This window comes from Ciconia boyciana, chromosome 20 (genome assembly GCF_034638445.1).
Source record: "Ciconia boyciana chromosome 20, ASM3463844v1, whole genome shotgun sequence".
NCBI lineage: Eukaryota > Metazoa > Chordata > Aves > Ciconiiformes > Ciconiidae > Ciconia > Ciconia boyciana.
In genome coordinates, this window is record NC_132953.1 from 2,440,612 (window position 1) to 2,464,345 (window position 23,734).

The window sequence follows — 23,734 nt, forward strand, 5'->3', positions numbered from 1 at the left end:
GCTGCCCCAGCCAGGCATTTCGGGACACTCGGGGAGATGCCTGCTCCCCCTTTCCCACTCCCACCTGGGCTTTCTTGCCTCTCCCCTACTTGCTCTTCCCTTCCCAAGGGCTGTCTTACAGGCAGTTTCTTGGCAAAGGCGAACATTAAACCCAAATGCAGAAACAAGTTTGAAACGGAGTATTATTGTACATAGAGTCAGAACATAAGTCACAAGTACTTGGGAGCACCGGTTTGCTCCCCATTTAACAACAAAATAGGTTTTCAAGACAGCACTCTTGTACACAGACTTGAACGGCTGCACCCACAGATAGCTGCGACAGGGGTCTGAACACAGGAAATATGACAGGGAGTCAGTACACAGTGGCAGCACTCATTTTTCCTGAAAATGTAATCTAAAAAGAAGCTCTGGCTCAACACAAAAACTACTATTTAGCTTACGGTGCCGCTTTGAAGCTCTGTACCACTGTGCTCCATGTTGTACACACACACAAGCAGCCCCTGCTTCCAGTGAGCTTGCCATCTAACTAGCCACTGCTGGGGGAAACTGAGGCAGGGGGAAATGAAGTGCTTTCCTCAAAGCCACATAGTCAGCAAGCGGTGGCCTGAAAGCAGATCGCATATGGCCAGTAGGACCTAGAGAGCTGAGCACCTACCTGAACCACGTGCTGCTCTGTACCTAATATGATGACAGAAGCCTGCAACTTTTTCTCGAGATCAAATCTGGCTGCTCTCACCACTTTCCCTTTAGTAAGAGGTGGCTGAAGCCTTCTGTACACATTCCTGCAGAAAAAGGGAGCTTGCTGGGAGTATTCCACACACAGAGCGAGTTAGTGGTTTTTTGTTGGCCTTGCTTGTTTTACTAAAGTAGTATTTCTAGTCTTAGTCCAATGGAAATAAACTTTCAGCCCACCTGAATACAGAATTTTGCCTTTGCCACCATCGTGCTCAATTTAATCCCAAAATTACAGTGAGGCAAAGAACTGGCATTAGAAAAAAGCGGAACTTTTTATTGGATTTTGTATTCCTTAACAACAAGATACAGAGAGGGACTACTTGTTCCTACGCTGTTCCTGGGTAGCTTCACCTCAGCTGTGAGAAGACTAAGATCTATGAAGGAGAGAATGGGAGTTTGAAGCCTAGACAGTGAGAGCACAAGAAAGGGCTCCAGCAACTCTGGTTTCTGTTTTCCTCGCTCTAAGAAAAGAAAGGGGGTTCTGGAGATTGAAACAAAGATCTCGCAATCCAGACTCCTGGGGTTTGTTCCCGACTCTGCTGCTGACTTAAGAGCACATACAAGTAAACCCACTTCACCTCTCTGCCGCAGCTCCTCCCATGTAAACACAGAGGAGATATTGCTACTTCACCACGCGAGCAAGTCTGCGAAGTGCAAGCTTCGAGGCCCCTGCGTGAAAGCTGCAGAGGATGCACAGACCAAGCAGTTGTCTGGTACAACCGCAATTCATTGTCACACCACCCCAGCGAAGCACCGGCTCTCGGGCTACGCTCTTCGGAGCCCACCAGCCGAAATGGCAAATCATTGCCGTCAGGCAAAATGAATATTGAGTCATTCACTCAATGTCAGAGGTCAGGGTTAAAGGCAGGGATGCTAGGGCTTCTCGGCGAAGGAGAAGCGTAAGCTCGTCCTTCCAACGCCACATCCAGTGTCTTTAACGACTGTGCTAGACCTTTGCTCTCATGTGGAGCTGGCAATGAGTAGTTTGCAGTCCATCTCTGAATGATCCTTTTCAGCAAACAGTCTCTTCATGATATCCCTAATCAATGACTGATTGCATTCTTGGAGCTCCAAACCCATAAAATCAGTGAGGAAACAATAGCAAGCAAGCACATCAAGAGCATCTGGGAAGCCACTGAGCACAACAGGGCTATGACACATCATCCCTGGCTGAGGGCTCCTTCTCCTACTGCCTTCTCCCACTCCTCAAGACAGCTGATGTAGTAAATGAAAGCAGCAGGAAAAAGAAGGGAAACGGGAGCCTGGCAGTGAAGGAGAGGGTGAAGCGGCTGCTCCAAGCACATATTGTGCTTGCGGATACATGGGAGTCCTGCTTCCCAACCTGCTGCTTGGCCATTTGGGATTATCCCATACGGAGCATTCTCCAATGCTTTGCCTAATCTACTCTTAAGCTACTTAGCACACATGCTCCCTTCTTTTCCAAGCAGGTGGCAAGTCTACCATCTCAGAAGTGTCACTGCTGAGAAACGGCTCTGATAAGCGATGCAAAACTGCTTTGCTTCATTACATTGGATTCTGCCTAGTCTTGGGATGTCCTTGGAGCTCCCTAAAAATATACTTACTGGCAGGAAGCTAATCCTTCCCTGTATTTTCACACAACACACACACCCCCACACACACCAGAAACACGAAGCAGCACACAGCACCGTGTGTCCATTATTAAGCGGCTGCCTCTGGAAAGAGCAGAATATGCTTTCAGTGGTACGCACGTTGGAGTTACACGACCTTCTCCCCAACCATGCCACAGAATATCCAGCTCCAAGAAACAGCAGGCTGTATGAAATGCACCGTTTGGCACTGTAACATGGAAACTAGCTGTGATCCTGCACGCTTCCCTCTTGTGAGGTCTCTTCTCCTAAGCACTTCAATCTGTAGAGAATGCCAGGAGCAGCATTCCCTTGATCAGCAAAGTCCAGCGCTGGTCAGTTGATATTTCTCCCAGGAAATACACCAAAACAGGTCACCAAACCGGTCTGCTGGTGCATATTCTCCGTCTCCATATTCTCCCTGTCCATCTGCCCTGTCACAAACCTGACAGCTGGGCAACGTAAGCTTGCAAAACCACTCAAGTCTTGGATGACCCGGAAAAGCAGCTGCCATATCGACATGCCATTCTGTGCTGGGCGGCACTGGACATCGTGACCCGACAAGCTTTCTAGAGCCCTCTGCACACAGCTGTTGCAATAGCAGGCATAGTAAACCAAAGCACAGTGACAAAGCAATCAACAAGAGAGCTAAGGTGGTGTTCTCAAGCCCATCGCTGCGGTCTAACCCGCTGGCTGTCCATGACATGCGTCCGGTATGCCTCCTGGGCTCAGAGGTGCTCACTCCTCTTCCAGAGCTTACTGTGACAAGCGCTTTTGTGTGGGAGCCGATTTACTCGCTGCGTGTCACACGTGGGTCAGCTCCTTTTCTCCTGTGCCTTCCAGGCGACAGCCTCTGGGACCAAAACGTGACTCAGCAGGCAAATTACAATGTAATCCTAATGTCCAGCTAAGCTACCATTCCTCTTTAACCTGGGGATAGTTCTCTTTTCCAGGACCACAGTCTACCCTACTTGCATCCTACTGTTCAGGCAGCAAAAGATGCCAGAATAAGACCATGTCAGAGCAGTGGCAGCGGGAGGCAGCTTATCTTTGTCCCTAAGGCAGGACAGCAGCTTTGATTCCTGCGCTGCTTTCAACCTCCCAGTTATTTGGGCAGTGGGGATGGGTCCCTGACCCTGACTTCAGGGCTATCACCACATCTCCACACTCCATTGTCTCCCCGTCTTCCTTCTGGTAAAATGGATGGTGCGGCGTAGGCACAGGGCAGGCTGCTTAGAGAGCAGGGACAGCATTTGGTCCTCCCTTCACATGTCCTGGAGAAACATCTATCAACAAGATACCGCCACATCAAGTCTCTGCATGTCAGTGTCAGGTGGAGCCTGAGGCCACAAAAGCAAATCTTGTGTGCTGGCTGCCTTTGGATGTTAGAGATGTTCAGAAACGTGGGGCAAGACAACAGGGCTTGTGGGCAGCCTGCGTATCCTTCTCAGACTGTCCAGCTCAGCAGAGGTCAGGCATCTTCACTCCGGTCTCTCCATCAGGTCAGCAATGGAACAGATGCTACACGGCAGAAAAACATCTTCAGCCCCTGACACTGGGTTTAATCGATCACCCAGCCAAAACAGAGAAGCCTGGAAGCAGCCTCATTTAGCACTGGCTGGAAAAATTCTTTACAAGAAGCTCCCAGACATGTTCAGTAAACACTGAAAATCAAATCATCCCATGCCTGTGGCTGCTTTTCTCCTCCGCTGCTGGCTACACCAGCCCTGGTTAATGTGCTGAAATGCCTGCTTTGTCCAGGCCACTAGAGGCAGACGGCACGACAGCTGCAGTCTTGAGCTCATCGCTGGAGCCCTTCAGAACCAAGAACTCCAGCAGAATATCCAAGAGGCAGAAAACCAGGTGCCTGAAATGGAGAGAAGACAAAGCTTAGGCTGGTCGGGGCACAGCGGAGCTGGGAGATCAGCTCCAGACCTCAGAAGCTCACACAAAGAAGAAGGATTCTGACTGCCATCAGGGCAAAGACAAAAGATCTCGTACCCTAGAGGAAATGTTTTAAGGGATGGTTCAGGTTTTTTTTCCACCCCCCAAACCAGTGGGTGTTTGAAGCTGCTGAGCAGCACAGAAAACACAAAAGCATCTCCTGGAGTGAGGTGGCACATGCATTTCTCTGCCGTTAATCACAAAAACATTGCTTTCCAAATGCACTGCGATGGGTATACAGAAAAACACTATCTACACATATCTGCAGCTCCCTAAGCTCTTCTAAAAACACCAAAGTAAACCAGGATTTGGTCTTATTTCCTCGACAGTCCCTTGACATCCACAAACTAAGCAGGCCCAACAACATAATTAAGAAGACTGGCTCAATAGTCTCCAGCCAGACCAAGGTCCTAGACATGCACCTTCATAATAAGCACGCCAGATGCCCTTTGATAGTATAAGTCTAGGAAAATCAGCCAGATATGTTCTGTGCCAAGAAGCTGGCAGCGTGAATCTCACGGCGAAGCCCTGGCTGTAGCTTACAGGCCCCATCGCAAAGGCTATCAGAGTAAAGAGACTATAATCCACGTACCTGTTTATCACAGGCTGGCCCAGGGACTCCAGTACCAGGTTCCAGCTCGTCCGACATTTACTGGTTCCAAGGATTTCTTGGATCACATCTGTCAACGTCAGAGACAAAGCTTTAGGAACTGCACATTACCACAGTAGTAAAACAGGGTCAGTCTTCTGTTGGTGGGTACTAAATCAAAGTTTCTGATGGTGCTCTGAGCCTGAGGCATCCCATGCCCAACATTACCACAAAAGAAAACAGCCAGGGACAGGCCCGAATGCCAGGACAGCGTTCCAGCCTGGAAGGGCATATCCTGGCAGTGCTTTTTCATCCCCAAAGGATAGTAAGGGCCCCTTACTCTGCAGCAAGGAGTTAAAAGTTCAGACTGCGCTCACATGGATTAGGCAGCAGCTGCTTTAATGTCAAAGGTCCCCATGTCAAACTTCAAGAGAGGGAAATCCAGTGCAGCTGGGCTCATGATTTCAGTCTAGTGGAAAAGCCACTCTTTAGAGCGAGAAGCCAAAGGCTTTGCCTTATAACTCTTCACAGCGATGGTACCCTTTGGCAGCAGGTGGGAGCGCAGCGTGGCACTGGCTTTCCTGAGCCCTGCCTCGTTCGAGGTGGCTCAGCAGGAACCACACCACCAGCACTAAGCACAGAGTATGTGGCCAGTCTGCACCTGGGAATGGCCAAGACATGTGTCCTTTCTCTCTGAGCTGTGCTGCTTCCCCAGTGCTTATGCAAACTATCTAGAACTGGGAAACTGTGGTTTTTGCTTGCAGAAAAGCATTCAAACCTCAAAGGTCATGAACGTTTCCCAGTGCCTTGGCACAAGCAGGCTCCGCTTCTGTGTTTAACCGCATTTCCAGAGATGCCAATGTGCTGGAAGGTTCCCCAGCCTCCTCCACTGCTCCTTTCTCAAGGGCAGCTGACACATCTCTGGGGCACACTTACTAGGCAAGATCCCCATCAGGCTCTGCAGGGCCTGCTCTGCTGCTGCTTTCTTCTGTTCCTCTGTCCTGGCTGGTTTAGGCACTGCTGGTAAAACTCCTCCAGGCCAGATGGATTCCTGCAGCAACTGGAGGTACTGGACCCAACGCTGGGTGCAGGTCAGGTTAACCACCTGGACTTCCAGCCACCTGTGGGCACAGGGAGAGAGAGAGAGAGAGAAAGGTCAGGAAAAGTCAGGCTTGGTACCAACTCAGGAGCTTTCTGCCGATCAGAGGCCCTGGAGGGGAAGATCAGCTTGCTGGGTAAGTTAACATACAGTTTCCAAGTCTATACCTTAAACATTTTCACAAGTATTAATTAGCTGAGTTTCCCCATGCACCAGAAACAGGTATATGTTTCCTATCTGATAGGCAGAAACACACATGTAAAGTCACAGGGGAAAAGCAAAAGGCATGAAAAACTCTATCGCCCCGCTGCCCACATGAAACCAAGTGAGTAACTGGTCCCTAAAGGGAGCACAGCTAAGGGATACGACTGGCCTTAACCTCCTAAGTTATGTCCATGCACAAGCCGAGACAGAGCTGGAAGGACCACCAAAACTGATGTTTTAACTCTAAAACAAACCCCGTGACTGACTGGAAGGACGTGAGCATGTTCTGGCAACCAGTGCTCCTCTCATCAGTCCCGCAGCTACCAAAAGAGTCAAGGGCGTCTCGCCTGGAGACCAAAATGCACGCTCCCAGGATGGCAAGGCACGAATATCCTGCTGCTTTGCGCTCCTCTCACCCCCCTGCTTCCCTGCTGTCCAGCCCTGCTCCGTCCACCGGTGGCAAGCAATGAAATCATCGCCGCTCCCATCCAAAACCCCATGCTGCACGTCTATTAAAAGGAAAGTTAGGTACCTGCCAACAAAACTGCTGGTCAGCCCTCCTGCTGGGCCAAGACTGTGCCCTTTATACGGTAACAACCTGCAAATCCCGAGGCCGCGGGAATGCCGCTCCACATAAGGGCTCAGAGGCGTTTGCAGCCTGCACGGGGGAGATGTCTCCACACCACCCAAGTGCTGGCCAGGGAAAGTTTCTAAATCAATCATGCAGACCCTCTTTCCCAGACGTGAAATCATTTCCCCGTGTAATAGCAAAAGCCATCGGTCAAAACTCGCCACTGCCTAAAAATCTTTCCCCCCAGAATAAGGAGAGGCCAGCGGACGAATCCCTGACACCAACAGGAGGGTCCCCATCCATTTAGCAAGACCGGGACTCAGCAGTGCAGCGCCGATGGCGATGGCCTGCTGCCGCCTTCCTCATCAGCGGGAGGCTCCGGAGGAAAGAGGGGAGCGTCGGCACAGGGTTGGGGTAGGGAGAAGGCTTGCGATTTTGCCAGTACTTCAAGAGTCCCAGAGGAGACGAGTCCACAAGCAGGGCCAGGAGACCCGTTCCTCTTGGCAGCTGGCGTTCGTGCTTGCAATTCCGTCACCACTACGCCCCGGCAGCTCATAGTACATCCAAGAGCATGGGCCCTGCCAAGGCAAACTTTATTTAACCTGCGCTCTGCCAGACTGTCTGCATTCTTCTCAGGCGAGGCATTTGGGCCAAGGGCGCCTTTCCCCACACAACTGGGACAACACAAGCAAAGAGTCGGGAATAGCAACACCTAAAGGTAACCAGGGGCAAAGGAACAGCAGGTAGCCATCATCGGGGCCAGGGCTGCAACAGGATGCTCCCTTCTTCAGCACTAAACGAGGTGCCTAGCTGCAGGTCTTCAAGGATGCACACCTAGGAAATGCCAGCTGCAAAAGCAAAGTCCATTAAAAAAACCTGAAAATGAGCCTTGGTGCAGCAATAAGGTCTGTTATGTCTCAGGACAAGGTCTTACTGGAGCGTGGGCAATGCTCCTGGTGATCCCAGTAACAGCACTGGAAACGGGGAGACAAGGCCTTTACGGTCAGCCTCGCCAGAGACCCGGAGTACTGCTGTTGCTACAAAATTGTGCCAGAGACCCAAAGTGTAGCTTCTACCTGTCTTCGAGGACAAAATGTCACAGCACAGTCTTGCCTGGGAAAAGGCCTTGTTTGAAATACAATTGCTTAAAAGGGTTTTTATCTCCAGCCATCAGTAGAGAGTTTAACACCCTGGATCATGTTAAACCCTCCAGCCATCCCCAACCAAATTAAACTGTTAAACTGCGGCTCCTCTAGGGGCAAGAGCTTTCATTAACATGGTTTTTCATTAACATGTTTTCTTATACAACCTGCTTTCCTAATTGAGAAAACATTTGACAAGCAACAGAAGTTCAGAGACTTGGGGACAAAGCTGCAAACAGTACAACCCTGCATCTAGGGAGATCAGATTGACTTGAACTTGACGTCGACTTGAAATTCATCTCAGCAATAGTCACTTACCATCCTTTAAAAGGTTGCAGAATGCAAAGAACAAGCTTTCTTTTTCTTAGGAATGTTCCTAAAATAGCAAAAAATCAAGCAAATAGTGGGCAGAGTGAAAGCTGAACTTAGAGAAGACAGCATGTGTTTTCAGACAGCTCAAGAGTAGACCGAGAACAGACAAATGCTGGAAGGCCCGGTACAAACAAGCTACCGTTCCTAGCTCATTTATTTCCATAAAGGCACCAGAACTAGGCAACGAGGCCTAGAAGTAACACCTATAAATCTGATCGCAATGCGTGCACATGTGACTATGCAGGTGCTTACAGGTCTTAGTCCCCACAGTTGCAAAACACTGTCGATAGTTTTTTTTTTTTTTTTACTTAGTCTGGCAGCTCACTGCCTTCCGCTTTGGGAAGCAAAGGGCAGGATCTGAGAACGGCTCCGGTGGTTTTGCCCCACCTGTGCCGACGCCTGCTACAGCTCCATGCAAGCTCCTGAGAAGAGGCCAACTTGCCCCATCGCATGGTGGTCAGACAGCAGGATATTCACTGCTAGGAAAGGGGGAAGAGGCACCCCAAACCACAGAGCATACAAAAAAAAAAAAAGAAACGGGACAGGAAAGGGGACAAGAAAGAAGAAAGAGAAACCAAAGCTGGGTGCAAATGGAAGGAACACTAAAGTCACTGTGCTCTGGGTTCCCTTTTGCCAGTGTATCAGTGTGTGGACCCATCCCAAAAGCACTGGGAAGAGAGGAACTCTCAGACTGCTCCATCTGGCTCAGCATCCTCCCTGGGAGAGCGGCTGATGCTCTCAGATGCTCCAAAAGAAAACATCAAAACAGAGTAACCGCCACAAAGAGTTTTCCTCCCTACTCTCAACCTGCACCTGTTAAAGTCACGGCCAACACCCACTTTGGGGGATGCACGCTGCATTTGCACAACACGCACAGGGGCATGCATGAGCAACAGTTATTAAATGGTGAGGAGCAAAGTAACTCCTCAGCTCTCACAACTGTAGTTGAAACTCAGGGAGGGTCACACCAAGCTTTATTGAAAAATCCCACCTGAGTAAAACCCAGATTTCTATGGCAAATTGACCTTTCCATCAGGCAGACTTGCTGCACCAGGATCAGGATTAACAGCTCACGCTTCTCACACAGGAACTCCAAATATGTGCTGGTCCAAAGCTGGCCTTCGCCAGCAGATCGCAGATGATTTTTCGTACTATTAAAGGACTAAGCATTTGAGATCCATGTGCCACATCGAAAGCACACACACGCCTTCTCCCAGGTAGAAATAAATCCAGCAAGAAACACAAATAGACCTATCTTTTTTTTTTGGATGGCTGATGAGTTACTATTTCCATTCTGCTATTTCATGAAGAAATAGCCTTAATAAGAAAGAAAGAAAAACAAACCCATCAGTGAACCATCTCCTTACACTTCAGCTGAGACCAGAAATAGATAGAAAGTGACCTCCTGGGCTCAGACGTTCAAATGCTTTGATAATGCCCAATGCAAAGAGACAGACTGCAAAGGCTACAAAGTCCTGGACTTTAGTCTGGAGGTGCATAACTTGCCCATGCTGTAAGGGTCCTCTGAAATAGCTGCTGATGGAGGAATGAAATGGCTGCTATAAAAGAGCTGATTTAATGCCATGGCTTAAGCTGGAACTCCAAGGTCAGCTGAAGGGGCCATTAAGATAGGATCGGCAGAAATGCCCTGGGAATGAGAAAGAAGGCCTGGGGGGTACATACCTTGGCCCTCCTCCGGCACCTAGAAGCAACAAGGGCTGCTAAGACCGAGCAGCCTATGGTAAAGGCAGACTGAGAGTCAGGAACGGGCAAAACACAATGTATGGACTGGGGTTTACCTGGCTCCTGCGAGCTGGATGCACTCGCTTAAGTGGACGACCCAGAGGGTTCACCTGCAGATAGAGAGAGCCCAGCTCAGCAAGTAAAGGTTGGACAGGTTGGATTTGCTTAGTCTGGAAAATAAGGATGGACCAGGAATGGACAAAAAGATATGGTACACTCCAAGTTTACAAACAGCTGCTAGAAGCTGGTAAACCTCTGCTTTTCTCGGCCATCGAGGTTAAGGTAAGAACTGCTAAGTTCACTTGAGCTGAGGAATGGTTGAGTTCAGTACGCTGATTGTAATTAAAATCTGAAGCAACAGCAATTGTGATTCCCCCAAAATTGGGGATTTTAAGGATTTAGACAAACACAAACTGGAGGCCACATTAGGAAGAAGACAAAGACGAGAAAGCCTCTACTAGTCTGCTTTAGCTTTATAAATACAAATAGCTCTATAAATATCCATGAGCTGTACATAACAGTAGCAAGTCCAGCTCAACATCTACTACTTTCCACCCCAGAACAAGGCCTCCATTTCCCTGAGGTCAGTTAACACGGCATGGCTAACCAGAAGCTCAAAAAAGGCCCGTGAGACCAAGGCAGTGAAAAGGATTTAAGAAAAAAGCAACATCTGGAAACGCACTAGGCATTCAAGCATCTGACTTATGAAATCAAGAAAGACTGGTACTTAAATCACCAGACCATCCCTCCCTTCACAGTACTTGTCCCCCAAATTCCTCCCCAAATTGTGCCTCAAACCACAAGAATATCCTTAACTCAAGGGCTCAGAAAGAACAACATCTCAACGCTTTAACTGTAAAGCATTTCTGAGCAAAGCTTGTAAAACCAAAGAAACAGCTGCAGCGGGCACAGTCAGAAGAATGGAAAAACACAAACGGAGAACTTTCGCCCCCAGGCTCGGCTTTTAGCACCTGCTACTTGAGCCCACGTCCACCTTCTCCGCACAGCCGCCAGCAGAAACACGTGCAGACGACTGCTGGCACGCTCGGCTCAAACACCTTCAAAGCAAACCCACACTTGTCCAGGCCATCGGTAAACCCTTCGCAGAGGAAGGAAACAGGAAAGAAAAGAAAAAAAGCTCTCCATAAATCAAAGAATACGAAGCATCCCGAGTCCTTTTAAACCTCTGGCCAAAGACACACACGCAAAAAGTAAACTATCCTTCTCGCCTTACTGGAAATGTTCCTCTCCTGCTGCCCTATAAAACGTTTACAATTGTATATGCTATGAACAATACGTCCTGTACCCCTGCCCGAGCACACGGTAATGAAGTGTTTGACGAGCGAGGCAGCGGCCCTGTGGCCAAGTGCCTTCCCCTCGAACAGAGTGTCTTGCCAGCCTCGCACCTTCCAAGCACAGCTCCTCTGAGAGCAGTTGCACCGAAGGAAGCAAGAAACAAATCAAGCTGCAAGGAGTTCAGGCCGGTAGCATTTGCATCCAACGTGCCTTGATTAGACCTACCCGCACCAGCGCCTTGCCAGCGTAGGGCAGGAGGATTTTTCTACCTGCTTGACCCAGGCAGCGAGAGGTGGAGCTGGAGAAGCCCTGCGAGAAGTGGGTATGCAGGACATTTTACTGTGGGGCAGAGAGAAGGAAAAACAGATCATCCCCTACTGCCTGTAGGCATGAAACCACACCTCGGCGCTGGGATTCGGGGCACCGCTCTGTGCAGCTTTAAGTACTGCTCCCTCCAAAGCATACCTGCCGCAAAAAGAAATCGTGTAAACACACAGGGCTCCAACTCCACCATCTTCTCCCCCCAGTGAATTAACGGGGCTGCTCTGGTTTTTGCTTTTCTCAAGTTAGATCTCCCTGCGACGTCGTGGGGCTCAGAAAAGGGGGAGAAAGCTACGTGAGTAAAAAAAATCGTCCCCAAGCCCCCTTGATTTTTAACAAAGCATCCCAGCTTTCGATAACATCTTCATCAAGTATTTATTGAGTCAATTAAGCTCTCAGCAGTGCCCCAGGGAGAGGCCAGGCTGTCTCAGCCAGGTCCTGCTCAGAGCAGATTGCTTCATTAGCCCACTTCAGAATCAAAATACATAAAAACACCATTAACCCTTCACAAGCCAGGGAAAACTAAAACCAACAAGGAGACATTATTTCCCCTCAATCCTTTTCTTCTTTGTCTCTTCTATTTGAAATAGGAAGTTGTTGTTTGAGTTGGTTTTTTTTTAATCTGGGAAAAAAGTTGGCACATATCTAATTGCTGAAACGGAGTCAAAAGAAGAAAGAGAGATGCAGTTAAAATAATGTTGCAATTGTTATCAAAGCACAGAGTGCTTCCTTCATTCTCGTGGCTGTTTTTGGAAGAATGCTCCTTCTAGAAGACGGAAAAAAAATTTTGTTTGGGACAAAGATTCAAAGCCGGATCCAAAATTTCCAGGTGCTTGGAGACGACTGAATCGAGGTCCATTTCCAAGTTGATTTTTATTTACTTTACATACACACATGAAGACACACACAGTCCCGAAGATCGCTTTTGCTGACATACCACAGGCCCATGAGTTCTACTGCTCCTTGCAGCTACAATACAAATAGCCAAATCCAGAGACAAGGAGGAAGATGCCATAAGGTTGGTTCCCCTGTATACAAACTCTGTTGCTGGCTTTTAGGCTGGGGTACACACGTGCACCACCACGAGAGAGACAGGACCTTTGCTGCCACGTACCTGGGCCTGCCAGCACAGCCCCTCGATGCGTGGTTGCAAAGGTCCTTCCTAAATGTGCCCGCATCAACTCCCCTAAGTAACAAGCCAGAACAGCGAATGGATTTAGTTGCTCCAGCTGCGCTGATATTGCAGTTTTGGCAGGTCGCTTCTGCCAGCAAAACGCGGAGGTGCTGCCCAAGCCCGGAGTGGTAAGCTACCTGCCAGCTACGAAGCCAAAGGAAAGTGGGAGCAGCCACGCTGGGAACAGCTTTAGCATAAACCTTCCCGGCTTCTCTTGGCGCCTGAAGAGCACGAGCCAACCCTCGGCTTTAATGTCTTTTTCAGAGATAATGCAGGGAGGGAACAGGGAGCCTCCGCAGCAAATGCCTGCCCACGCACAGCCACGTCCTACCCCAGAACACCCCCTACGCCGGGTGACACACGTACAGCCCAGCTTTGCGCCGACCCCCGGTGCAACCTGGCACCCAGATGAGGTCTGGCTCACCATCTCGGCTGCCGGACACGGCCCCTGCAGGGCTCCGGACGGCCAGGGCTGGGCAGAATTGCTTGCCCATGGGCAGCGCATTCCCAGCACGCCCAGGGCTGCAGGTGCTTGCCTGCCCGAGTGGGCCGGTTTACTTAGGGACATTTAAGAGGGTCAGGCAACACTACATGCCGGTGGCACTTTCAAGTCAAGAGGATCACGGAGGCTGCCAAGGGTCTTTGTTTTTGCCAGTTCTGCTGGCACAGAGATCAAGGAAGAAATAAGAGAAAAAACAGAAAAAAAACCACCCAGCAAGCAACTCCCTGAAGCTATGAGCTCCTTGACTCACACCAGCAGTTGCACAAGTGCCCGCAACACCTGGCCTGACATCGACAGGCTCCAGCACAGAGCCCCGAAGCCAAGATGACAGCAAGAAGGCAAGGGCAGCCTGGGGTTGCGCACGGGGGTGACCCCCAGCAATAGCCCACCCAGACCCACCTTGTGCAATGGTCAGGCACCGTGCGGCATCCCTGCCGAAGGAGGGACGGGGATGTGCTGCAAGAGCAACCTGCAGCACCCTTTGGACCAGCGCAGATGTCCAGAATGCTGAAGGGACCCCAGGCCTGGCCGCAAGGACCCTTTGTCGCCTCATTAAATCGACAACCCAGGACCTTTGTCAATCACAGGCCACGGATATCGGTCCGAGAAGTTTTCACTTGGTGGGGCTGGAAGCTGAACGAGCCCCCGGCATGAGGGCTAATGAAACCGGCCACACTGCTGAACCGTTACCTCTCAACACACACAGCGAAACAGGGATGGGGGGGACACAAAACCTGATGGCACGGAGAGCTGGGAAAGAACAGAGGGGAGGCCACGGCAATGTGACAGTCGCCCTGGAGATCGGAGGCCCCGTTGCTGATGGTGGTTTTTACCTCTGCAGGGAGCAACCTCCATAGCAGCCAGCTCTGAGACTGCTTCAGGGGCCAGGGAAACACATCCTGCTCCCCCCAGCCTTGCATCTCCCGTCAAAGGTGCACTGAATGTGCAGGACAGCGTTGGAAAGGATAAATTCTGGAATAACCCGCAGCCCTGCAGGCTCCAGCTGTCTGCACAGGATGCAGCACCATTCACGTCAACTGCATCCTTCCTGTACCCACCCTGGAATGTGGCATCGGCTTCCTCCACGTGCCGCTGCCATATCTTGCCCAGATCATTTCCATAGGGAAGCAGGGCTGCCTGTGTCGAGGCGTTTGCTCTTTAGACTGGGACCTAGCCACACTGTTTATCCAAACCCTAACAGACTGAACCCCCTGCCAAAATCCAGGCTGCAACAAGAATTCAGATGCTCCAGATCTAGGGCTGATAGGATGAAGACTATTGTGCTTCTGTGGCCTTGCCCAGCTCTTGACACCCAGCAACGCTTGGCAAGATCTGGCACCTCAAGTCAAAGACAACCCCTTGCTGCTATAGCCTTCCCAGGACCGCTCAGCCCCATTTTAGTGTACATGTTCAAAGCCTGTCCTGTGCACTGCCCAAGTGCCCCTTCTCTCCTCTGCTCCCACCCCAGGGCTCAGTGTCCCTCACTGCAGCACCCAAGAGCCAGGCTCCCTGCAAGAACACTCAGCTGAGGGGTGGATCTGAGCTCAGACAGACTTTCCTTTCCCGTGCTAGTTCAGCAGTGGCTGAAACCTGGGAAGAACCAGCTCAAGAGAGGAAACCCTACAAGGAAAACAAGCCAAAAGTTAGCCAGACTCGCAAAGGGAACCAGAGCTACAAAAACTTGCAAGAAACCGCTCTCGTAAAAGCCTGACAGTCATCTGTAATCAGTCTCAAAGCATCCCTGGTTCTCCATCTACACCTCACACAGACTGGAACATCACCTCCCCAAATCCACCCGCTTTGCCAAGGAATGATGGGACAGGGGACAAAGCCTGGAGGAGCACCAGAGCGACCCAAAGAGAACAGCAAGCCAAGCGGTGCTGAGCTCCCGGGTAAGGCAGGGATGCTTTGCATTTATTTTAACTCGTGCTTGGTGGAACGTGACACCATCAAAGCTGCCTGCGTAGGTCCACACACTCCCTTATATACACACAGGCGCTTCCGAGCCCCGGCACGGACTCTGTGCCCCAGCCCCGCACACGTTACAGGGTGCAGACAGCCTTCCCACCTTCCCAGCTTTCTGTTGTGATGCATGGGAAGGAGCTAGGAAAAGCATACACACCTGGATCGGCATCTAAAATCCTCCCAGGTCCATCCCCGGGATCCTGGCACTCTGCCGAGACTCCCGTCCAGAAGGGGAGCAGATGTGGGCTTGGGAGAACCCCAGCAGCAGCTGAAGGGCACAGCTGGTACCCGGTGGCTGTCACCCTGGCTCCACGGCTGCCCCCGGCTCGTCGCGGCACTGGTAGATCCCTGACCTAGTGACCATCGTGCCGTCGGGGACGGACCGAGGGCAGGGCGCAGGGTCACAGCCGTGGCATGGTTCGTGTGCTTGCCGTGTATTTTTAACCCTGCTTTGACTCACAAGGCTCTAAAAAGCACATGGATTCTCCAAATGCTTTTTAGCTCTTCCACCAAACACCCCCGGAGCTCAGAATAGCCCCATCTACTCCCCTTTGCAAACAAGTCCCTGTTGCAGCCTCCCCAGGAAAGAGAGGAGATCTGTGTTTCCAGCTCGTGGGAGGGAAGCGAGAGCCGGACAGAGGAGGGGTGTGGAACCGGAGCAGGGCAGCGGGTTTGTTTACAGGCACGGACCCAGCGCGTGGAGAGGCTGCTGGAAGCAATCCTCGGCCCCGGGGTCGTCCCTGCTCCCAGCGAGCCTCCCGGCCCCTCCGCCTCTCCCCTCCACCCGTCTCTCCTTTCGGCTCCAAAAAAGGATCGCTCCCTGTTACATAATGGGATGAGTGCCGCACGGATGGGGGCTTGCACACGCGGCCTCCCTTTTACTTAACAATACCTTTTTCGGTCATACAGCCTTCCTCTCCCCTGCTGCCATTAAACTGACAGTTGAGGGAGACAGATAGCGCCTGGCTTCAGCTATTTCAGCTACGGAGAAGAGGGGAAAGAGGAGTGTGGTGGGATGCTCTGTGTGGAGAATGGCAAATGGAGAAGGATAGGGAGGTCCCATAATCAGCAACAGTGCGGTCACAGCAGTCACTCGATGTTACCGCAGGGGATGCTGTGGGGACTGCAAGCCCAAGGGAGAAAGACCCCAAAGGAGAGGGGGATTGGCTCTCCAGAGAAGCTGGACCTTGTTCTTGGTGTTTTTCTGTTGATTCTGCTCTGCGATGAGGCACTCACGGTGCAGAGCGGTAGCAATGCCCATGAAGGCAGCTGCGAGAAGGCTGCAGGAGCAGCATGCTCCTCACCAAATACAAGCTCGCAGAGGAGTCTCCACCCAGCAGCAACCCCCTTCCTAACACCCAAAACACTGCTAGGACACCTCCTTTCCACCACTCACCACCTAACCCAGCCACTGACAGGAACAGAGAAGGACCTCATCTCGTGGAGGGATGATTCCTACTCGTACTTTGTGACCAGCAATGGTTACAGACAGGATGTGTGCCCATCTGCTGCCCCATGTTTGTCCGCCCGTTCTCAGAGGCAGGAGCACGATGCCTTGAATAGCACATGCTCCCAGAACAGCTTCTGGTATTTTCTCTACCTGTAAAGGGTACCCAGACGCAGTGCCAGCCAGAACGCCAGTGCCAGGGCTGCGCCAGGTCTGGCCGAGCAGCGATCAAGTTGCAAATACTTAAATGGAAGAGAAATGCCACCAAATCCATGCTGTGTCCCTGGATAGGCAGCTGGCAGCAGGTCTGAGCTAGAGACTTCTTGATCTGCTTGGGACAGCAGTGGTCACCTGGGCCAGCCATGAGTAGAAGTCTCAGCCACCCTTCTGTATGGCTTAGGGACAGTGTGCAATGGCAAGCCAGGACAGAGGCCCCCCCCTGCCCTTCCCAATTCTCCTCAACTGTGGAGGTAATGACACGTCTGTCTTGAATATCCGTCTCAGGCATCATCTGAACTCTGCTCTCATACCAGATCACAGCTTTCACAACAGGCAGACACCAATTGCTCTCAGGGCAGTTCCTGTGCCCACTGCGGTATCCTGCTGAGCCCCAGCCCTCCACATGGGCTTCCAGGATCAGTGAAAACCTGCCACCCTTGATTCGAGATAGGAGAACCTCCACCCTAACACTCCCCTCTTTCAGGAGACTGAAGCACTGTCCCAAGCACAGCCTTCTGGGTTGGGGTGGCAACTACAGCAGCAGAAAGAGGGGAGGAGAGCGCTCCCTGCAGCGATCCATGAGCAACACCATTCTCCTGGCAATGGGTCAGTTCACACTGTTCCCTTCACACCAGACCCGTGGACTCCTGACTGTCGCAGAACAAGAGCAGAGTCAGCGTCAAGATGCGAATTTCAGCACACGCACGTACGGAACCAGGGACACAGGGTTAGCTCAAAAGGTTGTATTTGCACCCTGTCCTGATCACAACACCAAGGAGTCACGGGACTTCCCAACTTCACCTCCAGCCAAAGGTTTGCCTGCAGTACACGTGGGTTCACCCAGACCTGTTGAAGCAGAGCAGCTACAAACACGGTCACCCTCACGCTGCTCCACTAGCACAACTTGCGGACCTCCTCCACCTTCCAGAGCCAGGCATGTGCTGTGTGTATGACGGCTTCTCTAGTGGAAAATACCAATGCCACGTGTCGGTGCTGCAGGCTCCCCGGGTGACCGGGACACAGCTTATTAGGAGGTGATGACGTGCATATTCAAGTCCTCATACCTCTGTGCTTACACACAAGGATTGGGTTCCAGCTTATTCCCCAAGAGACCAGAGCCCATTTTGGAGAGATGGGAGCAACATCCACCTCCTCGCACCCAAGAAAACAGAGTCGGGAATGATGGCCAGCAGCCCCCCTGACCTCAAAGCACTCCAGCAACCTCTGCTGAGGGCAGCTTAAATTACTGGGTCGGTTATAATGTGCTGCCCTGCACATTCTGACACTGGCTTTGAATGCCTGTGAGAGAAGAAAGGGCGCAGGAGTAGGAAAAGCACTGCTCCGAGGCTCCCCCTAGCCAAAGTCCTTCCGGGAAGGCTTTCCTTTTACTCTAAAGGACCATATCCTCAGCTAGTGATAGTCACCAACCTACACAAGAAAACAGAAATGCTCTCTGTTTGTGTGTCTTGGCCTGGTGCCTTACCACACAGAGGCACTGGCCTCAGAAAAGTTTGGCAAGTACATACCAGCTGGAAAGGAAGTCTTTCCCTAATACATCTGTGGGTCACTGCCCAAGGCACAAGCGCTACTGGCCCACTGCAGATCAGAGAGGGGTGCATCAGTGGTGCATCAGTGACAGCAAAGGCCCTGGGAGGCCACACTCCGAGCTGTTACTTGACAAGTCGCTGTTCCTTGTGCCTGTTTATTCTCCTTTTGAAGAAAGGACAAGCTGAGCCCCTGGGCAGTGAGAGACCAGGAGGCCAGCAGAGGCCAGTCTCTCCCTGGAGAGCCAACGAGCTGGGCACTCTCACCCTTTCCTGAGGCAAGAAGCCTCCCATTCCCAGGGCTGGATCCTTACTTTCCCCTGTTGTTAAAGAAGAGGAGGCTGCCCGCCAGGGTTACGTTGCTGCTCACAGGGAAAACAGCTCCTAGTGCAAACCTCTGAGATGTTTACTCTACATACATGCGACATCTTCTTTACAGAACCTTGTTGTTTGATGCGATGGAAAGCATTTATCTGCATTCAGGCAAGAGCTCCATTTTAGACTCTAACTCTAAAGGAGAGCTGTGCAGTTGGTCACTGAGGCCTTACCTTTGAATGAGGGTCCCGAAGAGCAGATGGAACACCTTCTGGATGTTCTCCGTGCACAGCCAGCTCCAGTGATCCGTCAGCAGCAGACGAAGCACATCCAGGGCCAGGTCAGCCAAAGCTGTCTCAGAGTCTGCCAGGAGGAAGAGGACGGTCAGATGAAGCAAGGAGCAATGGTTTTCAACTAAGGGAGGGCAGATTTAGACTGGATTTAAGAAAGACACATTTTACAATGAGGGTGGTGAAGCACTGGAACAAGTTGCCCAGAGAGGTAGTGGAGGCCCCATCCCTGGCAACATTCAAGGTCAGGCTGGACGGGGCTCTGAGCACCCTGATCAGTTAAAGATGTCCCTGCTCTGGCAGGGGGGTGGGACTAGATGGCCTGTAAAGGTCCCTTCCAGCCCAAAGCATTCTATGATTCTGTGAAGAAACCAACTCAGCACCTAAGCAAACCTGGTGGAAAGCATCATCCAAAACTCACTCTTCTCCCCGACAGCCTGCTTGACGCTCTTCTCCCCAGCCTAGCACCTTGTGCCACACGCAGACGATCTGCTGCGGCACAGCCAGCCTGGGGAGCCTGCCCTCCCCGGCTCCTGCCCCGATCGCTCTCTTTCGTTTCCACTTTCATCCAAGCAGCCCCAACCTCCCTACCAAGGGGTGCACCAGACCAGAACGTGGCTGCTCCAAGGGCTCAGTTCCTTCTCAGTTAAGCCAAGGGATTATCAAACCCCAGTCCCCGCACGGGGATGGCAGCGTGCCCAAAACAGGTGAGAAAGAAGGCAGTGACTGTAGCCAGGAGAAAGGTACATAGCTGAGGACTATCTTCCTAGTCTTCACCAACACTTTCCCCTTTTCGAACGGGTAGTTTCCCAGGCACAAGATTCCGATCGGTGTCTGCAGGCTGCCATCGTGTGGCAGGTCCGAGTCTCAGCAGGAAGACGGATGAACCACATCTGGATAAACCAGATGCATCAGTTCAGACAAAAACCCACACACATGCCCACATATCCCTGGTGACACAGATCTGGGACAGCAAAACCTCCCTCTGATCCTCAGGAGGATGTCAAAGCCTACAGCGTAAATACATTCTACTTGCTAGAGAATTACTTTTATGCTGCTTGGCCCCAAAGCATCATAGCTGTTATGCAGAACAAGCTTATTAATGTACCACAAACTTGCCCGAGACAACCGCTCCTAGGCCAGCGCCCCAACCTGAGGCTACTGCGTCGGCTCTGTTGGCAGAGTGAGCTCCTGTACAGCAGCTTCCCCTACTCTGACCTTCCCTGATGCCTGATCTTGCAACCACTCTCTGCCTACAGAGAGCCAACGAGACTGTTCCCACACAATTTGCTGCTGGAAATAAAGAGGAGAGGGATTCTGGACCCCAGCATGTCTCTTTCCCTCCACTTCCTCTCCCTGCTGCATACGAGCTGGACTAATTAACTCCAGGCCATTTCACTTGGAAAAGACAAGGCATGCGACTGCATTTGGCCCCTCTTGCTCTGGGCCGTGCACAAGTTATTCCTCACTTGCTTTGCCCTTTGAGACTTGAATTCCCTGCGCAAAAAACTGGAGCAGGCCGTTCAGCTTCACCATAACCCCATACCAAGAGCATCGTCAGCAAGCTCTGTTTATTCCCGTAGCGTCCAAGTCCCCTTCCTCAGAGAGCTGCTGGCCAACCTCTTCTGAGAAGTCACCCAGTGAGCAGATATAGACACTGGTTGCCTTTTTAGCCAGCCGCTCCCCAGACATTCATTCCCCGTAATACCCTGCCAGACCAGCCTGCCCTGTCTCGGCTCTGAAGCATCACAGGCCTGCAGGCATTTGACCGTCATTTACGTTAAATTTCCTTAAGAGTTCAGCTAACTTGGCCTTGTACCTCTTGTGCTCCGTGCAGAGCACTGACCTCCATTTCCAGTCCTGCTCCCCAGCAGCCCCAAAACAACCGCAGGCGTGTGTTGAAAGATTATAGGCAAAGCTGGTAGCACAGGCTAGGTTTCAGAATACCAGACCCATCCTGTCACAAGCACATGCTTTCAGTCAGAGCTTGCCAAACTTGAACCACTGGAGTGAAATTTTTGGAAAGTTCCAGCTGATACAGCTCAGCTATTCCAAGAAAAAGATTAGAGAACGTATTTATCGCGTTCAGGATAATCTTGTAACCGGTCCTCAGACCATAACACCCCTGGGCTTCAGAGGAGGGATTTATAATCAGAAAGGGAACATCATTCCTTGAACTGGGATTACCTATTTGCTATTCCCACCAAATCTATCCAAACTTAAGTGAATCTCACAAGGTCCTTTTGTAGCGCATGGACATATCGAGGCTAACTTGAGAATACCAAGAAACCGTAATTTGGCCATTTTTCAGTTTCTAAGAGCTGGATTTTACAACATTGGCAGTTTAAGCAGTGTGCCCTCAAGAAACTTATTTCTGCAGTAGCTGTACTGAGTACACTACAGTGAAGATCTGCAGTGACACGACTGAGCCAAGACCCAATTTGATTCCAATAGCAATAAAGACCAGAGCAATCACCTAACAGGACTGGCAAAACTCAAGTTTGCCTTCCCTTTAATCAAGGGGCAACAGGCAGGAGGCCAAGTCCTCATACTGAAGACCTTGCAAGCTGAGCCTGCAGATGTTGGAGCTGTTGCAGGACCAAGGGAGATACGGTGAAGCACTAATAGAGGGGCTGAGCTCACCAGAGTCTGTGTCCGGATGTGCCCCCTGCTCTGATGTGCCCAGCTCATCCATATTGTCCCGCACAGAGCTTTCCTTAGCTTCTCTGCCTCCCTCGCCTTCGGGAGCTTTGCTGGGGACTGCCTCCAGCAGCTTCTCCTGCTTCTGGATGAAGGACTCCATAGCAGCCAGCGACAGGGTGCCAGAGACCTACAAAAGCACCGGTGTATTAGTACCCCAGCGGTGAGCTGCACACAGCCAGAGTTGAACAGATATAAGCGATCTCCAATACCCAGACAGCCTCCCACTACCTGGTTTGCACCTTGCTGTAGCCAACAGCACAACTAGGGCTGCTTATTGCCTTTCTGCAAAGACCCGGCACGCAGGAACAAGGCTGCAGCAGCCACAACCCCCATCCACCTGGATTATTCCACGCCAGCACCCAAACAGGGCAATGATTAGGATCGTGAAAGGATTGCAAGAGGGATCTGAACTTACGGCGCTGCCCTCCCTGATAGAGTACACGATCCTGTCATGCGCTTCACTCACACTCAGCACTGGAGCAATTTTACTGGACGAGAACCTCAGCCTGGACCTGAAGGGGAGAGACATGGCACAGTCAGGGTTTTCTCCACAAGCTGCGAGCGATGACTTTCCCAGCCTCAGCCAAGAGCCTGGACCAACTACCTTTGTCCGGTGTCATGTCCAAGCTAAGAAGTCTGATTAGGCCTAAAGTGGTTCAAAAAAGCATCTTCCCCCAGGATAACTCAGAGGTGGCAGTAAAACCATGCAACGAAAGCATTAAAGCGCTTTTCCTCAACTACACATGGATCTAGCCAAGGCTTTCCAACATCCATCACACACATACACCTTCTTCAGCAGGTAGGTTACATATAAGTTTACGTGCAGATGTAGGCATTTCTGTTCAGCGAGGCGTGAGCATTGCGGCGTACACAGGGAAGTGTTCAGAAAGGCCTCTGAGATTAAACATACTCAGCAGGATTGTGAAATCCAATTATAAACACGCACACACAGAAAGGAGGATATGAAAGGGCGTTTGGGATTGTGGGACAAATTGTAAAATCGCCTGTTTATCATTAAGGAATGTCTTTTTCAGCCAAGACGCTTCAAAACTTGTACTTTTTTGGTTTGTCTTTTTGTCCAAAGCAGCTTTTTCTAGCAAAACATCTCTTTTCCAGAAAAAAAGCCATACTTGTGCAGAAACCTTCCCTTCTCCTGTAAGGGAAGAATCGCTGATGAGCACAATGGGGCTCGTCACTGCCAGCAACACCAAATAAACACTTGGTGAGCAACCTACGTGCAATGACCCTAAACACTACTCCGAAATAAATATTCAAATGTTTGCTGGGCAAGGCGGCATCCCACTCCACGAAACACACGGGAGAGGCAGGAGTGAACCTTCAGCTAGGCAACTTATAGCTGTATTTTGCAGCGACTCACCACATACATAGGTCACGCACCGGTTTAAGGGTAAAAAGCAATTCTCCAGGAGCATCAACATCTTTGCCGGCAAATGCCACCACCTCACGGCTCCCTCAGGAGGAAATCCACCTTCTGTGAAAGCCTGAGCATTCTTAGAAAATGCTTTATCCAAACAGGAACTCAAATACCCTTGCTCGGTATGTGAAAGAGAAAGCGATTCAGCGCTCTCAGTACGACAGCAAAGTATTACCCACAACTGGTAAAGCATCACGTCAGTATTTCCCACAATGGAGTGAGTCAGTTTATGTACGAGATCCATGTTCTGCGTAAAGCACAGGGGAAGCGGAAGGAGCCCTTACTTGTTAGCCTTCTTCCCGTCTGTCTGAGATTTCCCATCCACTTCAGACTCGCTAAGATCCTCCGTGGGGCTCTGGGGCTCTGACCTGGGGAATGCCGTCTTCAAGGTGTCCACAATGGCATTGACAACAATCTGCAAAAGCCAGCAGTGCCATCAATTATTGAATATGTTCCTATTCCTGGAACAGGAATTCAGAGTTTTCAGACTTGCACGCTCTCTATTTTCCATGATGAC

General features: G+C 50.9%; 1 protein-coding gene across 18 annotated transcripts in view; it reads right to left on the reverse strand.

Moving 5' to 3' along the window:
* Positions 1 to 23,734, reverse strand: part of SNX19 (sorting nexin 19) — a 132,023-nt gene that overhangs the window by 103,958 nt on the left and 4,331 nt on the right. For 17 of the 18 annotated variants that reach the window (XR_012045885.1, XR_012045886.1, XR_012045888.1 and 14 more), the window contains 6 exons: positions 23,502 to 23,632; positions 22,198 to 22,294; positions 21,723 to 21,909; positions 19,023 to 19,152; positions 5,812 to 5,996; positions 4,879 to 4,966 (listed from right to left, as the gene is read on the reverse strand). Coding sequence is in view for 1 of the 18 variants with exons in the window: in XM_072884454.1 (XP_072740555.1) it covers positions 4,074 to 4,209; positions 4,879 to 4,966; positions 5,812 to 5,996; positions 19,023 to 19,152; positions 21,723 to 21,909; positions 22,198 to 22,294; positions 23,502 to 23,632 (954 nt within the window). In the remaining 17 variants the exon portion in view is untranslated. Of the gene's footprint in view, positions 1 to 164; positions 4,210 to 4,878; positions 4,967 to 5,811; positions 5,997 to 19,022; positions 19,153 to 21,722; positions 21,910 to 22,197; positions 22,295 to 23,501; positions 23,633 to 23,734 lie in introns of those variants that run through there. The other variant, XM_072884454.1, reaches the window with a different exon arrangement.